This window comes from Suricata suricatta, chromosome X (assembly GCF_006229205.1).
Source record: "Suricata suricatta isolate VVHF042 chromosome X, meerkat_22Aug2017_6uvM2_HiC, whole genome shotgun sequence".
In the NCBI taxonomy this organism is placed as follows: Eukaryota; Metazoa; Chordata; class Mammalia; order Carnivora; family Herpestidae; genus Suricata; species Suricata suricatta.
The window spans coordinates 83012402-83028454 of record NC_043717.1 but is presented as its reverse complement, the minus strand read 5'-3'; the positions used below and the strand labels follow the sequence as shown (position 1 = coordinate 83028454).

The 16053-nt window shown below is 42.9% G+C and overlaps 1 protein-coding gene across 2 annotated transcripts; it reads left to right on the top strand.

Annotated features, from left to right (window-relative positions):
- Positions 1 to 10: 10 nt before the first annotated feature.
- Positions 11 to 15655, top strand: UPF3B (UPF3B regulator of nonsense mediated mRNA decay). 2 transcript variants are annotated; one of them, XM_029929815.1, is made up of 11 exons: positions 11 to 231; positions 1147 to 1253; positions 1415 to 1521; positions 5358 to 5456; positions 6833 to 6943; positions 7950 to 7993; positions 8469 to 8651; positions 9033 to 9071; positions 10971 to 11131; positions 11441 to 11774; positions 14658 to 15655. In XM_029929815.1, exons 1-11 carry the CDS (start codon positions 76 to 78, stop codon positions 14805 to 14807), a joined length of 1491 nt encoding a protein of 496 aa, XP_029785675.1. In that variant the 5' UTR covers positions 11 to 75; the 3' UTR covers positions 14808 to 15655. The 2 variants fall into 2 exon arrangements, with proteins under 2 accessions (XP_029785675.1, XP_029785676.1); XM_029929816.1 differs by lacking the exon at positions 9033 to 9071.
- Positions 15656 to 16053: the final 398 nt, after the last annotated feature.

The window sequence follows — 16053 nt, the reverse complement described above, 5'->3', positions numbered from 1 at the left end:
TGGGCGGGGCGTCGTAGGTGCCCGGCGTAGCGGCGTTTAGGCCGTGCTGCGGTTCCCAGGAGCGAAGCCGTGGCCATGAAGGAGGAGAAGGATCATAGGCCTAAAGAGAAGCGAGTAACCCTGTTGACTCCCCCGGGGGCCACGGGCAGCAGCGGTGGAGCTTCGGGGGACGGCACCAAAGGGGAAGATAAGCAGGATCGAAATAAGGAGAAGAAGGAGGCGCTGAGCAAGGTGTCTGGCCGGCTGTTGGCCCGGGAGAGGGCGGGACGGGTCCTCCACACGCGAGGATGGTTGGGAGTGGGGCTGCCCTCTTTCCTCTCCCAGTCTGCCCCTCTGTTTCTTTACCTGGATGAAAACCGCGTCACCCTGTCTTCTTCCACTCGCCCGAGATGGAGGGAGCCCCTCTCGGCCAAGCACCGGAGTGCGAGTGCGGGAAAAGGGAGGGATTCTTAGATGAGGAGGTTGAGGTCCGAGCTGTGAGAAGAGTGCAAGAGGGATCGATAGTAAAGAGAAGGAGGAATTAGGTTAATAGGGGTGGAGGAGATTATTAAATAATGAAGGGGCCCTTAGGGGTAGGAGTGGTTTGTGATCAGAGTAGTAATGGAGGCGAGTTGAGCGGGAGTGGGGGGATTCATGGTCGAGGGGGGCCGGGTCGGGTTCATCCTATTTGAGGAGCAATAAGGGAACTTTTGGTATTTCTTAGAGTTCTGAATTCTCTGTGCTGAATGAGGAACGATTCTGTTTTTGGATGTGTTGGTCGTGGTAGGGGGATCATAAATCAAATGTTCCCGGTACCCACAAAAGACCAGGGTTGGCCTACCAATTTCTTATTACTACAGCTGTTGAAAAATGGGTGCTAGAAAATGATGCAAAAATCCGGTAAACGATTGGTTGGATTTCGTTTAACAGATTCTGAGATTTTCCTTGCTCCCTGCAGTTCTCATTTCTAAGGGTTTATTAAAAAAAAAAAAAAAAAGCATTACGATTAGGTTTGACTAATTCTGAGCATTAGAATAATTTTCTACTGGGTTTTTAATATGTGAGCTCATCCTTTAAAGACCATCTTTTTTTCAGGGACGGTAATTCTTTCAGGTATGACAAGAAATGGATTTGTACTAAGTTTATTTTCCTTGTTCATTTCTTAAGGTGGTCATTCGGAGATTACCTCCCACTTTGACCAAGGAGCAACTTCAGGAACATCTTCAGCCTATGCCGGAGCATGATTATTTTGAGTTTTTTTCTAATGATACTAGGTAAAAAGAATAAGTAGAAGAGGGCGGGGGGTAAAATTTTTCTTCCATTCTTTTTTATCCTACTGTTCCTGTTGGACTTTTGAGCCTCTTTAATATATGCATACTTGTAATTCAATCAGACACCTGCAAGTGCATTTACATAATTGCTTTCCTCTCTGCAGTCTGTACCCTCATATGTATTCGAGAGCATACATCAACTTTAAAAACCAAGAGGACATTATTTTGTTCAGGGATCGCTTTGATGGTTATGTATTCCTTGACAATAAAGGTGAGTCCTTGTAACTGAAGGGGAGTTTGTCATTTGTATGTTTAAGACAATGTGTGTAGCCCAGTGTTTTCTCAGTGCCTTCATAGCTTTTCAAAAACTCGGTGATAAAATGGGCAGCATCTAAAGAGTTTTACACGTTTGCTAAGCTTATTGCAGTCTTATAAATAGATGTGTGACTTTTCACAGCCCTTGGATATTTTTATTAACCTGTTATTTCTGTAGTTTGATTGACCGAATGAAATTGCCACTGTTTTCTCTTCCTTCGGCAAACTTTTTTTTGCTCTGGATTAGGTGATCTGTTGTTTTGACTATTTACTAGCTTCAGCGGGAATACTGATAATGGCTCTTTAACCTTGTACAACAAATTTTAAATATTTACTTGTCATCTTGCTTCAAGGACCAACATCGATCGATTTAGTTTAAATCCTTTAAGCCAGTGATTCCCAGGTGGGAACACTGTTCAAGGTTCTAGTTTGTATTTGTATTTAAAACATCAAACTTCATGATCTCCTAGTTTGTATGTAGGAGTCTACAGGGAAGAAAAGCTTGTTTATTATCTGCCACTTGGAACATTTAGCTAGAGAATTTTAAAGCCACCGATTGCCACTTGTCTTTTTTGTCTTTGTAACTATTGTAGATAGTTTTTTGTTGGGCTGTTTATCAGTATTGCTTCAGAGTGGGTAAAACTGAACTCTTTGTCAGGAATATTGCTAGTGGGGCGCCTGGGTGGCTCAGTCGGTTAAGTATATGACTTCGGCTCCGGTCATGATCTCACGGTTCATGGGTTCAAGCCCGAGTCGGGCTCTGTGCTGACAGCTAGCTCAGAGCCTGGAGCCTGCTTCCGGTTCTGCCTCCCTCTCTCTCTGACCCTCCCCTGCTCGCGCTGTCTCTCTCTGTTTCTCAAAAATAACTTAAAAAATTTTTTTTAATTTTAAAAAAAGGAATATTGCTAGTAAGAGTTGAAGGATTTCCACGATGTTTGACCCGATTAATCCCTGCCCCCCTGAGCCCCCCAAAGCCACTTACTTCTCCACTCCAACTTTATTTCAGAGGATAGCAGTGTTTTCCTGGAAACCTGAGTTATGTTTAACTTTTTCCTTTTTTATCCCTTATGTTTAAACAAGTGATGAATTTTCCCAGTTTATTTTTTAGTATCTTGTTCATCTACTTATTAAGATTTTCACACTGTGTCTTTGCCTCCCAATGCTTAGACCACCCACTGTCTCTAAACTTACAGAATTTTCCTTTTTTTACCCCCATTTCTGTATATCTCTGTCTGTTATATTGCCATGAAATTAATGTTTTTGAAAATAGTGCTTTAAGATAGCAGTTGCGGGGAGCGGGGGTGGACTCCCATAGCCTGGTAGTCAGGGTCCTTCATAGCCTGGCCTCACTTCTGGGATTATTTGTTTGTTTGTTTGTTTTCAGCCTCTCTTCCACAGTTCCTTCTGCTTCCATCTGGTTTATTTATTCCTTCTCAAATATATGAGTTAATAAACAAATCTGATTCTGTATTCAGTAGGATTTCCAAAATCATCCTTCCTCCCTCACTGCTTTATGATGCCTTCTGGTCATTTCTATCTATTATAGTCTGGCTTGTGTCTACATAAGTAGACATTAATCGACAGCAGAGGTCTGGTGTATTTTCTTTTTCCAGCAGTCACTTGGGTTTTTTTTTTTTTTATTGAGATATAACTCACATACTATAAAATTCCATGGTCTTTTAGTATATTCACAAAGTTGTACAACCATCACCACGATGTAATTCCAGAATGTTTTCATTACTCCAAACAGAATCCTATGACCATTAAGCGGTCATCTCCCCTTCTCCCTGTTGTGGACATTTCCTAGAAACAGAATCATACAATATGTAGCCTCTGTGACTGCCTCTTTGACTTGACATGTTTGCAAGGTTCCTCCATGTTCCCGCCTATACTATTGTCTCGTTCCTTTTTTCTGTACACATTTTTTGAAATCGTGGTAAGATATACAGAATTTACCATCTTCACCATTTGAAATCTACACTTCAGTTGAGAACGTTCACACTGTTGTGCAACCAACTCCTAGAATGTGTGTATCTTGCAAAACTGGAACTCCAAACCCATTAAATAATAAATCCCCGTCACTCCCTCCCCAAGCCTCGGCCACTTCCATTCTACGTCCCTGAGCCATCATTTGTCTCCGCAGAGTTGACCATTCTAGGTACCTCATATGAGTGGAACCATATAGTATCTGACTTTGTCATTGGCTTGCTTATTTAGCATAATGTCCTCAAGCTTGAGCCATGTCATAGGGTGTGTTGGAAACTCCTTTTTAAGCCTAAGTAATATTCCATTGTATGTAGATGCTATGTTTTGCTTAACCACTTACCTGTTGAAGGACATTTGAGTTGCTTCCACATTTTGGCTGTTTTGAATAATGCTCCCATGAATGTGGGTGTACAAATATCCATGCAAGTCTCTGCTTTCACTGCTTTTGAATATATACCCAACGGTAGAGTTGCTGGGTCATGTGGTAATTCTAGCTTTAATTTTTTTTTTTTTTTTGGAGGAACCGCCATATTGTTTTCCATAACAGCTGCGCCATTTTTCTTTCCTACCAGTAATGCACAAGGGTTCTAATTTCTCCATGTCCTCATCAACACTTGTTATTCTCTTTTACTTTTTCCATTTAATGGCTACCATTCTAATGGGTGTGAGGTGATATCTCATTGTGGTTTTGATTTATATTTCCCTAATGATTGGTGGGGTAATATTTTAAACTTTTCATATGCTTATTGGCCATTTGTATATCTATCATCTTTGTAGAAATGTCTATTCAAGTCCTTTGAACATTTTTTAGTTGGGTTATTTTTGTTGTTGTTGTTGCTGCTGCTATGGAGTTGTAGGAGTTATATATTTTGTATATCAGATGTATGATCCCATTCTGTAGGTTGCCTTTTTACTCTGTTGATTTTTTTTCCTTAGATAAACAAAAGTTTTTCACTTTGATCTAGTTCCATTTATCTATTTTTCATTCTTACTGCCTGTGCTTTTGGTGTCCCTGGTATATTTTTTAATAACAGCTTTATTGAGATATAATTCGTATGCCATAAAATTCACCCTTTTAACGTGTACAGTTCACTGGTTTTTAGTGTATTCACAGCCATCACTACCATCTAACCTTAGAACACGTTTAGCTCTCCAAAGAGAAACCCCATATTCATTAGCCGTCACTCCCCATTCTCCCCCACCTATGCCCCGGCTCTATGCAACCACTAATCTTCTTTGTAGCTCTATAGATAGATATGCCTGTTCTAGAGATTTCTGATGTCTTTTAAAAATAGTTTTAAATGTTTCTTTTTTGAGAAAGAGAGCACAGGTGGGCAAGGGGCAGAGAGAGAGAGGGAGACACAGAATGCGATACAGGTTCCAGGCTCTGAGCTGTCAGCACAGAGCCCAAAGCGGGGCTCGAACTTATGAACCGTGAGATCATGACCTGAGCCAAAGTTGGACACTTAACCAACTGAGCCACCCAGGTGCCCCCTCTGATGTATTTTTTAAACGAAAATTGATTGATAGATTTCCCCCCCACATATCAAAATATCACACTTTAAAATTTGAGTTTAAATGATGATTTTACTTCCCTGCCGTATCTTTTCATTATGTTATCAGTATGAAATTGGGGCTCCTTTGGTAACATACTGATTTTAGTTGTGCCCATGTGATTTATTCCCATTGACGGGCCCTATTCAGATGATGCTGTCAAAGGAAGCCTGGAGAGCGGTGGGTTGACTCTCTTGTATCCACTTTTGGCTTTTTTGTTGTTATAGCAAGCGTGGTATTTTTTCTAAACAGGTCAGGAATATCCTGCCATAGTAGAATTTGCACCTTTTCAAAAAGCTGCAAAAAAGAAGACTAAGAAAAGAGATACCAAAGTTGGGACTATCGATGATGGTACAGTATCGCTCTAGTTCTGTAATGCTTTGCCATGGGTTTAAAAAAAAAAAAAATCGTACCTTTGTGGGAATTAATTGGATTCCAGTCTTTTAAATAGGACAACCTACAGAATAAAGTTCCTGAGAAATGTAATTCACTGATGAAAGCTTTGCTTAATTGTTAGAATAGAAGTGGGTTTTCCGTAGGGCCCCACTCTCTTGGGCTAGTGCCATTTCATTCCTTCACCACCAAGCAATATAGTGTTGACTGCCGAGCAGTAAATTGCCCTCGGTTTACTGATTAGAAGGCAATGGGGGAAAATCAGATGTACCAAAGTACAGCTCGTTGAGGTCTCAATGTATTTGATGATGATGATGATGATGATGATGATAATTTTTTGGTTTCCATTTTTATAAAGAGGAAAGTTTTATCATTGAGAGCTGGGATGGAAATTTTTCTATACTTGAGGAACTTAACCTAAAGTAGCTGAAATGGCAATAAACTATTAAAAACATAAAAAAGATAAAGTAGCTGAAATGGCTAGTCTTATTTTCTTAGGCTTTGAATATGCAGTTAACTGCACATGTAGCAATTACATTGAACTGGAATGCAGGAACTGAAACACTGGAATAATTGCGCCACAAGGTAAACTAGACCTAGATTTTGAGTTCTGGTTACTGTTCCGTTGGATATGGACGTAGCCGTGATGTTTTATATCTGATGTTTTGGAATCCGCTAGTTTGAGTTCCATGACTTATTATTATAGCAGGTATTATAAAGAAAGCACAGAAGAGATTCAACACACAGCTAGTTACCGATTATATCATAGACTTGGGTCTGGAAGACTAGATCAAGTGACATGCCCCACAGTGCCCAGAAACTCCCAAGTACCAGCAATGGGACGGCTCCGATGTGTTGCCTTTCTGACGTCAGATGCATCGAGAAAAGAACTCCAGAAATTATCATCAGCTCCAGGGCAACATCTAGGACCTCCCCCCTAGTAAACCTAAACCCCTTTGGGTTTACTTAAAGCGAGGTATGCCCGTACCGGAATTGCTTATGTGCTCTCTGGAACACTGCGAAGGTCCCAGAACTGCAGCTTTCAATTCTCACCCAAGCGTGGGTCTGGATGAGGTGGACAGTAGCTTTTAAAAGCAAACTACTGAACGCGTCTAGAGGTTCTGTAACAGCGCGTGGTGTCCGGTTATCCCGGACTTGATGTCACCCCGAGACTCCGGCAGTGAGGCCAGGGCGTAGGAGGCTCTGAGTCATGAAGCAGCAGAGCCTACAGAGTCCAGTGGGCATGTTTAGGGTTATTTTTCATCTTCCATGATGTAGGAAGGTTTTTTTGTTAAAGTGTGCTATATTTTCTGTTTCCTGAAACAATTATTTAGATCCTGAATATAGGAAATTTTTGGAAAGTTATGCTACAGAAAATGAGAAAACGACATCTACTCCAGAGACCCTGCTAGAGGAAATAGAAGCAAAAAATAGAGAATTAATAGGTAAGTGGGCAACAGGAGTTAAAGGGCAACAGCTTTTTTGTCAGAAGACCTGACTCCTACGTCTGTCCCTTGCTAGCTGTGTGACCATGGGGAAGGTACTAACTTCTCTGAGCCTCTGTTCTGCTCCAAAGGCAGATGCTAATACCTGTCTCACAGAACTATGTAAATGCATTGATAAGATGGGGAAATTCTCTGTGACCTATTTTAATGCCACATACGTATAAGTAGAAAAGGCTTGAAGACTCATGAGACCTTCAGACGTCAGTAAGCCTTTGAGGATCGATTGGAATTTTCTAGTAACAAGCAACTCACATTCCTGAAAACCAGGTGACCTGCAAATACCAAAAGTGAAGTTAGTTACTGCCAAATTGAAAACTCCTTGAGAAGTTCTAGTTTGGACATTGGTCCTAGTAGTAAATTGTCACTCCTCTCTTTGCTCCAAACATAAGGAAAACCCCCCGAGCCAGGATTTCCACTCCTAGGAATTTGTCCAAAGGAAGCGTGCTTTCAAAAACGCTAACTACATGGCTAGATAGCATGGTTCAGGATACTGAAAATTAAATTATTTTTCTAAAATGGATTTTATTAATGGATGCAGAGCCTACGCCCATCTCTGATAATTTCCTTAGAATAAATTCCCAGAAGTGGAATTATGGGGACAAAAAGACGAGAAATTTGTAGCCACTTCCCCCATTTTCTTCCAGCTGAACAGATTGATCCTGCCGTCTGTGAGACGTGAGCATGGCCTTCGCACTTAATGCTGATCCTGGGAATTAGTCTGTTTAAAAAACTGTTTTAATTTGGATTTCTTCACTTTTGAAAAAGTATTCCAAACCTTCAGCATTGAAGTAAACTACTGTAATAAAACTCTTCTGATAATGCACTGGTGAACTGTTTTAAACGGGTATAGTTTTCCCACCTTGGGTGGTTGGCAGGGAATGTCAGAAAATGGAATCCTTTCTAGGGGTTGATAAGTATTATTAATAATCTGTTTACATTTATGTAGCTAAAAAGACAACCCCACTTTTGAGCTTCCTGAAAAACAAGCAGGTAAACCTTTTGTTTTTATAGTTCTCTCGATACTTTTTATTTCACCGGTTCATAGTCTGTAAACATACGAGCGTTGGCGTTGGGATCCTAGAGGAGAATGCTTTTCTGCCATTATTCTTTGAAAGATGCGGCTCATCGGCCTCACTCTCTGGCCCTGTCCTTCGTGTCGGTGGACCAAGGACTCGCTCTGCAAACCCAGAGTCTTTAGCTTGCCCCAGAGACACTCCCCTGATTTCCCGAAAGCCTCTGGAAATAGGGCATGCAGGCAGCAGTGGGAGACTCTGGTGCCAGCAGGCCCTGGTCTTTATTCCCAGGTTCCCAGTGGGGTGGGGAGGGGCTAACGAGGTAGAATGCTACTTTGTAGAAAGTAGGAAGGAAAGATCATCCCCTGTAGTGGGTGCCCACCATACCTTTTGGATTAAGTTTTTGGCGACGATTACCTTGTTTGAAGGCTTATGTGGATGTTTCTTTCCAGAGAATGAGAGAAGAAAAAAGAGAGGAAAGGAGGAGGCGAGAAATAGAAAGAAAAAGGCAAAGAGAAGAAGAGAGGAGGAAATGGAAAGAAGAAGAGAAGCGAAAACGGAAAGATATAGAAAAGCTAAAGAAGATAGACAGAGTTCCAGAAAGGGACAAATTAAAGGACGAACCAAAGATAAAGGTATGAAAATAACGTGAACTGACTGCATGTTGCTAAAAATTGCATGCATCTTGTGCTGTTGTAAATATAGTGGGTTTTTTTTAATTTGTTTTTGTCTTTTTGTGGGGGGAGGTGAACCCATAGAAATCTTTCCTATAATGCTAATGGTATCGTTTTTAAAAATTCAAGCTAATCTAAAAGGATAAAGTAATTTACATGCTATTTCTTCATGAAGATCTGTTATTTTTATCACTGAAAATGTTCAGTGTTTGGATTCTTATTCTCAGTTCTTCATAAGTAAGGGCTTAGGGCTGGCTGGCATGAATTATGGGTTTTATTCAGCTTTTCCTTCATATTTGATACATGAAGTTGCCTCATCTGTTTGTTTTCCACTGTCTTCAGGTACACAGGTTTCTGTTACAAGCTGTGAATCAGAAAAATGTAAGGACCCAAGTACATGATACAGAGCACCTAGTATCATGTCACACACACAGGTCTTAGTTCATAAGTCCTTTTGGTGGTGGTGGTGGTAGTGATACCTGTAGAAAACTCCTTCAGACTGACTTGAGTCTTCTTAAAATCTGAGCCCTTCTCAACTCCTACTTTAGAAGGAAGCCCCCATGACTTCCTGATGCTCTGCTGGGTACCCGGAAGCTTTAACATAATCTACGGCTAGAGGACAACCATGCCTAAATCGCTCTCTCCCTTCACGTGCCTCTCCTAACTGGCTGCCTCGTGGGGGTATTAGGGATAAATGTATCCTGTATCACACGCTTCCCCTTTCCCGTGATTCCCCACGTTACCTCCTCTCATCTCCCTGGGGGTCTGAGAACAGCCGATTCTGATGAACGCGTGGCACCCAGGAAGCGGCAAGCATAGGGAACACTCCCAGCCATACCACTTCCCTTCTGAGGGCGCGGCCAAGGCAGCTCTTGCTCCAGCAAACGTCCTGGGGAAGTACCCATACCTAGTGCTTCAGAGAAGTCAGAAAACATCTCACAGAGACGGTGGCAGGGTCTCCTCCTCAAAACGAAGCAGTTTATAGGGCCAGAGTTTGCTCCCCCGAGTCTCCCCTGGGCTCATTATCGGTGATAAGGAGCTAGGCAGTGGGGTGGAAAGATTCCCATCTTACTTCCTTCTAGCGATCTCTCTCTCTCTTTCTCTCTCTCTCTCTTTCCCTCTCTCTCTCTTTCCCTCTCTCTCCATGGCACAAATGACCTGACTTGCTGTGGCTATCAGCAAGGCAGAAGGTCAAGCCAGCCATACTAGAAACCTTCATGATCGTTCTTACCAGAGTAATGAAATCCTGGCTTCTAACAAAAGCGTTCATTAGAAACAGTGAGAGCACTTCCAGTGAGCCCTGCACATGGGATCCTCACTTGACATCGACGCTCCGTAGTGTCCAGTTTGGACTCACCATCCGCAGTGGCCGCGTGCTGCCGTCCTCCATGCTTAGGTCCTTCTCGTGGTGCTTTGCCTCTTGCTTGCTGACTTGTGTGATGCCTTCACCCTGAGATGAACCTTTGTATGATGCCTTCTCTCTGAGACTCGAAATTCTTCATTTTGCCTAAGAGTCACTCTGAATATCCAGTACTTGGGGATATTCTAGAGAGGTCTGTGGCAGTGATGTGAGAAAGAGACTATTTTGTTAGCCATTTGGATTTCATAAAGCACGTTTCTTTCAGAATTGCATTTTGTCATATATACGTGTGTCATATATATGTATGTGTATGTATATATATGTGACATTGATCAGAGTTCCTACTCCGTAGGGATGGAACGTCTTCGTTCTGTGAGGTCTTTGGATTGTTAAATCAAATGACGAAAATTATAATTATGCCGTCATAAGCATGTTATTCTCAGGCTCAAGGCAAAATTATTCTTGCAATGGATCTCTCCTTTGGCGACAAAGGTATTGGTCACTCCAAGCACGACAAGCCAGAAGTTACTCACCAACAGTAATGATCTGCCTGGCGTTTTCAATTTGTGGCCTGTTTTCCCATCAAGTTACATCAGTATGCCAGTTGGCTCCGGAAGGCACACTCGGAAGTGTGCACTGGCTCACTAAAAGGGTGACCCATTTAAGCCAAAGGAGCCTTGATCCTATTGCCACAAGTGGTTAAACCACCTGGAGTGGATAACACTTTCACTTCCTAGCAATCCTTTTTGTCAACTACTGCTCTTGTGCACTAGCTCTTCACTGGAAGCTTAAGAGTAGCTGCAGTAAAAGGCCTACTATAGCCTAAGGTTAAAACACTTTATATATTATTTTCTTGGATAGACTCAGAAGAAGAGAATGTCCCACCCTTGAAAATAAGAATACGTTTGTTCTCTTTAAAGCTACTCAAGAAGCCCGAAAAGGGAGATGAAAAAGAATTAGACAAAAGAGAAAAAGCCAAGAAACTTGACAAAGAGAATCTGAATGATGAAAGAGCCAGCGGGCAAAGTTGTACACTGCCCAAGCGCTCGGACGTCGAGCCTAAAGACGAAAAGCCTAAGAGGTCAGTGGCCGAGGGCCCTTTGGTTCATTCTGTTTTCAGCGGGTATCCCTGTGCTAGTTTAACCCCTGTGTCCTGGACTCATGACTGAATGAGGCGGGGGCGGGGAGATGAGGAGGAAAGGTTTCAGATATTCTAGCGTCTTAGTCCGGGGGCGAATGGACTTTGGGGTTTTGTACTGGTTTTCAAAAAACGCTCACATTGTTTTCACCCTGCTCCAAATGCGCACTTGTCGTGGCTGCGTCCTAATGAGTCCTAACCCGAGCGCCCCTGGTGTTTGGGGGCAACGTCTGAGATCTGTTCCCCTTGCAGGCCCGAAGACGAGAGTGTCAGAGACTACCGGGACCGAGGAGACCGAGGAGACCGAGGAGACCGGGACCGGGACCGGGATCGGGACTACGAGCGAGACCAGGAGCGCCTCCTGCGGGAAAGGGAGAGGCTGAAGCGGCAGGAGGAGGAGCGCCGCAGGCAGAAAGAGCGTTATGAGAAGGAGAAGGCATTTAAGAGGAAGGAAGACGAAATGAAAAAAGAAAAAGAGGCGGTTCGGGACAAAGGAAAGAAGACTGAAAGTACCGAATCTGTAGGCAGCTCCGAAAAGACTGAAAAGAAAGAGGAAGTGGTTAAGAGAGATCGCATAAGAAACAAGGTGGTGCTTTTCCTTCTGTTTCTTTACATGACGACCTTTGCTCTCCTCTTGCCAGCTGTTAGTTGCTCGGGAACTTTAACTGTCTACCACTTTGTTTCCGTCTTGCTTGGGTCCTTTGATTACCTTCTTGTAGACAAAACATACACAAAAGTGGAACAGAGAAGAACAGGACACACCAATCCCCCAGCTTCAGCGCTTACCAGCTCCCCCCAGCCTTTCTACCCCTCCCCATCCACCCCTACCCTACTGATTAGTTTCAGGCAAACTCTAGACAGAATTTCTTTAAATTTTTTTAATGTTTTTTATTTAATTTTGAGATAGAGAAAGACAGTGCAAGCAGGGGACGGTCAGAGAGAGAGGGAGACACAGAATCGGAAGCAGGCTCCAGGCTCTGAGCTAGCTGTCAGCACAGAGCCCGATGCGGGGCTCGAACCCACAAACTGTGAGATCACAGCCTGAGCTGAAGTCGGACACTTAACCGACTGAGCCACCCAGGCGTCCCAAGAATTTCTTCTTTAACCACACCAGTATTAGAGACAGAGATTCTTTTCCTTAATATAACCCTGGTAGGATTTTCACCCCCCCCCACTAGTAATTCCTTAGCGTCCTACCTACTGTGTTTTTCCCAATCGTTCTCACCAGTAACTTCTTTATAGGCTCTACACAAGGGCCACAAATTGTATTGTATTCTTGGGTCTCTTTTAATCAAAACAAATCCCCCCCTTGTTTTCCTGCCATTTATTTGCTGCAGAGATCAGTTTGTCCTTTGGAACTGGCAGCTCTAAATGGGATGGGCTAACTATATCCCCGTGGTATCATTTAACATGTTTGTCTGTCTTCTGTGTTTCCTTGAAAACTGACAGTTATATCTAGGGCAGGGGTCGGCAGATTTTTTCTCTGTAGAGGGCCAGATGGTAAATATCGTAGGCCTTGTGGGCCATGTGGTCTCAATCACAACCCTAAGGTCCATAGGAAAGCAGGTATAGATAATATGAAAAGAGTATGCGCCATTTAGTGTGCCAAACTCTTATTCATAAAAATGGATGGCCCCTCACCCACTGCCTGAATATATTCAGGCTCAATTTTTGGCAAGAACACTTCATAGACAGAGCGCCTGACTGGTTCGTTCGGTAGAGCACGCAACTCTTGAGCTCAGGGTTGTGAGTTCGAGCCCCATGTTGGGTATAGAGGTTACTTAAAAATAAAATGGTAGAAGAAAAAAGAAGAACACCTCATGGATGGTGTCATGTGCTTCCTACTGCATGATATCAGGAGACATGCGATACGTGGGCGTCTGTTAGTGTCCTGTTATGACCCATCAGTAGCAATCGGATTGTGGTTCTGGGATAGGATGTCCTTGTTCTCAGGATACACAAGCTGACGCATGTGGGGATGAAGGGTCCTGATGTGTGCAGCTCACTCTCAGATGCAGAACAATGTGTGTATGTGTGTACTAGAAGCAGAAAAAGCACGTGACAAAACGTTACTTATTGCGAATCCTGGAGAAGGGTCCGAGGTGTTCATTATACAGATTTTGCAACATTTCTGTAGATTTAAAATTTCTCAAGGTGAAAAAATGGAAAAAACAACCCATCAGTAGGTTCAGGTATTATAAGCCTGATCCACATATTCTAAACATTTTTAGCCTGAAATTCAGTTTATCCAGGAAAGGCAAGATAAACACTTGAGCCTTTCCCTTTATGCGCCGGCATTCAGAGTAAGGAGCTGGGGGTCCCAGCAACTTCTAGATCATCCGCGAGTTTCGTGTTGTCACAAGAACCTGCGGATTTAGAAATGTTCGGCGGATCCCAACTTGTTCTTATCAGTGATCGTCCTAGTTGATGTTTAAATTCTCTCATCTTTGCACAGGGGGAACCCCATCATCCGTTTCTTCAAATACTATGCAGGAGTCCTACCTGTTTAACATTTTATCTTATAAAATATTAGAACATTTTGCTGGAATTATTCAGTTGAGAATCGTGTTTTCAGGCTAACTTTCATGCACCAGGGAGAAAGAGTAAGGCTCACGTAACTTTTTGTTGAGTTCTAAAAAGGGCCGATACATCCAAGTTTTCCAGGATCACGCTACCATAAACCACACACATTCCTTGAATTAAGAGGTACATGACGACTTCATTAAGGTTTAGAAATTGGAGATGGAAAGTACCACTTACAGAGTCTCAAGCTGGGGTGGTAAGTTGTCATTCGTGAATTAAGAAATAATCATGTTTGTGGCAAGTTGCATGGGGTATGAGCTCATAATTTCAGGGAGGTCTTCACTTAAGACTTTGCTTTCATTTTTTTCTTTAAACTTTTTTTATTTATTTTAGAGAAAGAGAAAGAGAATCCGCAAGCAGGCTCTGTGCTGACAGCCCTCCTGCTGCGGGTCTAGAACTCACAAACCGTGAAGTTAGGACCTGATCCGAGATCAAGTCCGACACGTAACTGACTGAGGCCCCCAGGCGCCTCGAGACTTTGCATGTTTTATTTTTGTTTTTTTCCCAAAACTTTCCTATGCGGTAGTGAATGTTGAAGACCGTTTGCTGGTGGGGAGGAGAGGCAGGCAATGGCTGAGGTTTCTAAGTAAAGAAAATACAAGCCAATTCAGTTCATCTCAAGATGGTTACATAAATTAGATTTATTGAAAACGTACCCGAGGCATATAAAATAATACTTAATAAATGGTTGCTTTTCTTTGGAGATAGGGGAAAGGAAGCAGACAGAAGCAAGTTAGCCATCCACACTGCCACATACTGTGCCCTCACCTGTTTGGTCTTGTGTGAGTTGTTTTGGGTGTAAAGCGATACAGGACTCGTGACTCCGAAAACCCCCTGTAAACGTTTAGCAGCAATGTTGTAACATTAATATTTAATTTTACTTTAGGATCGCCCGGCAATGCAGCTTTACCAACCAGGAGCCCGAAGCCGAAATCGACTCTGTCCACCTGATGACAGCACCAAGGCTGGAGACTCAGGAATAGAAAAGAAGCAGGAAAGTGGTATTAGCCATAGGAAAGAAGGAGGCGAGGAGTGATTAAGTCCAAATGGCCTTAGGTGTCCTGACTGTCTAGGCAGCCAAAGAGCATGCATTAAGCAATCCAGAAGTGCCTTCAGGGCAAAGGACTAGAGACCGAGGAAGGGGATCGCTGTGCTGGTGGGGTACACTGCAGAGGAGTAATGTTGTTTTTTTGTTTGTTTTGTTTTACGTCCGAACAGGAACCTGATCGCAGGTTCAGGTTGGAAACACAATCCACTTTTTTGTATGCAGTTCCTACAGAGTCATTCTTAAAGTGTCAAAGATGAAGGAGAGGACACGCATTGCAGTTTGGAGCCGGGAAGGGTCAAGTGAGGACTTAATTAGGTACGAGGTGGCGAGGGTTAAAAAGGACAGCTGGTTCCATACTCAAAGGGTTTTGTCACATCCTGGATCGGACTTTCTCCGTTTGAGTGGAACAGAGTCACTGTGAAGTCTGGTTCAGATCCAGTCATACTCGTTGTCGGTGATAACTGTTGGCTTTGTTTAGCGTAGACGCAACAAGCATGTAACTGTAGTGAAGGACAATTTCGCGTGTGCAAAGACGTAACGATGTCGTGTCTATATCCTATGTCCTGAAGTTTTACGAGTAGTTTTAGGGTTTTTTTTGCTTCTGTGAGCTTAGCGCAAAGAATATTTTTAAACCTCTCCTTTTTGCCTTTAGCAATTTTGATATTAACGAGTACAATTTACCTGTGTTTGGTTCTTGCCAATCCAGTCTTTGTTTTATCTTAGGTCCGGTGATCTGAGTGCATACCCTGTCTGGGGAGGAACCTGCACCAATTTCTGTTCCTTTAGTCCTAGCTTGTTTTGCATTGATGTCAATAAATATCAAGGTCACTCACGTATATGAAGCTCAGTGTATTTCATTAACTTTACTAGTAAATAGCTATTAATTTTGAGAAGTGAAGCTTTTGATACTGAATTAGTGTCTTGAGAATTTTGAAAGGGGATGAGCGACGCTCCCTTCTGCCTTCACTCGCATTCTGCCTTTATCTTAGCCACCAAGGTCAAGTCGTGGTTCACTACTCTCTCGTTCCTCAAGAACCAAAACGTCTGGACGGCATCCTGGAGCCGCCGCTTAATTTTCACCCTGCCGGCTTCTAGGACGGCGGCAGTCTGCGCTTACTGAAGTCACTGCTTTAGGTTTTCCTCAGCTTTGAGAAACTGGTTTCCCAAGAGACAGGTAGAGAGGAGCAGCCATCGAAGGTGACTGAAAGAGAATGGTCCTCAGCTGGGAGAGAGC

Excerpts from the sequence above, each read along its gene's own strand:
- UPF3B (XM_029929815.1), top strand. The coding sequence starts at position 76 with ATGAAGGAGGAGAAGGATCATAGGCCTAAAGAGAAGCGAGTAACCCTG. Across the intron at positions 6,944-7,949 it reads AAAAAATAGAGAATTAATAG|CTAAAAAGACAACCCCACTT; the intron begins GTAAGTGGGCAA and ends ACATTTATGTAG. Across the intron at positions 8,652-9,032 it reads AGGACGAACCAAAGATAAAG|GTACACAGGTTTCTGTTACA; the intron begins GTATGAAAATAA and ends CACTGTCTTCAG.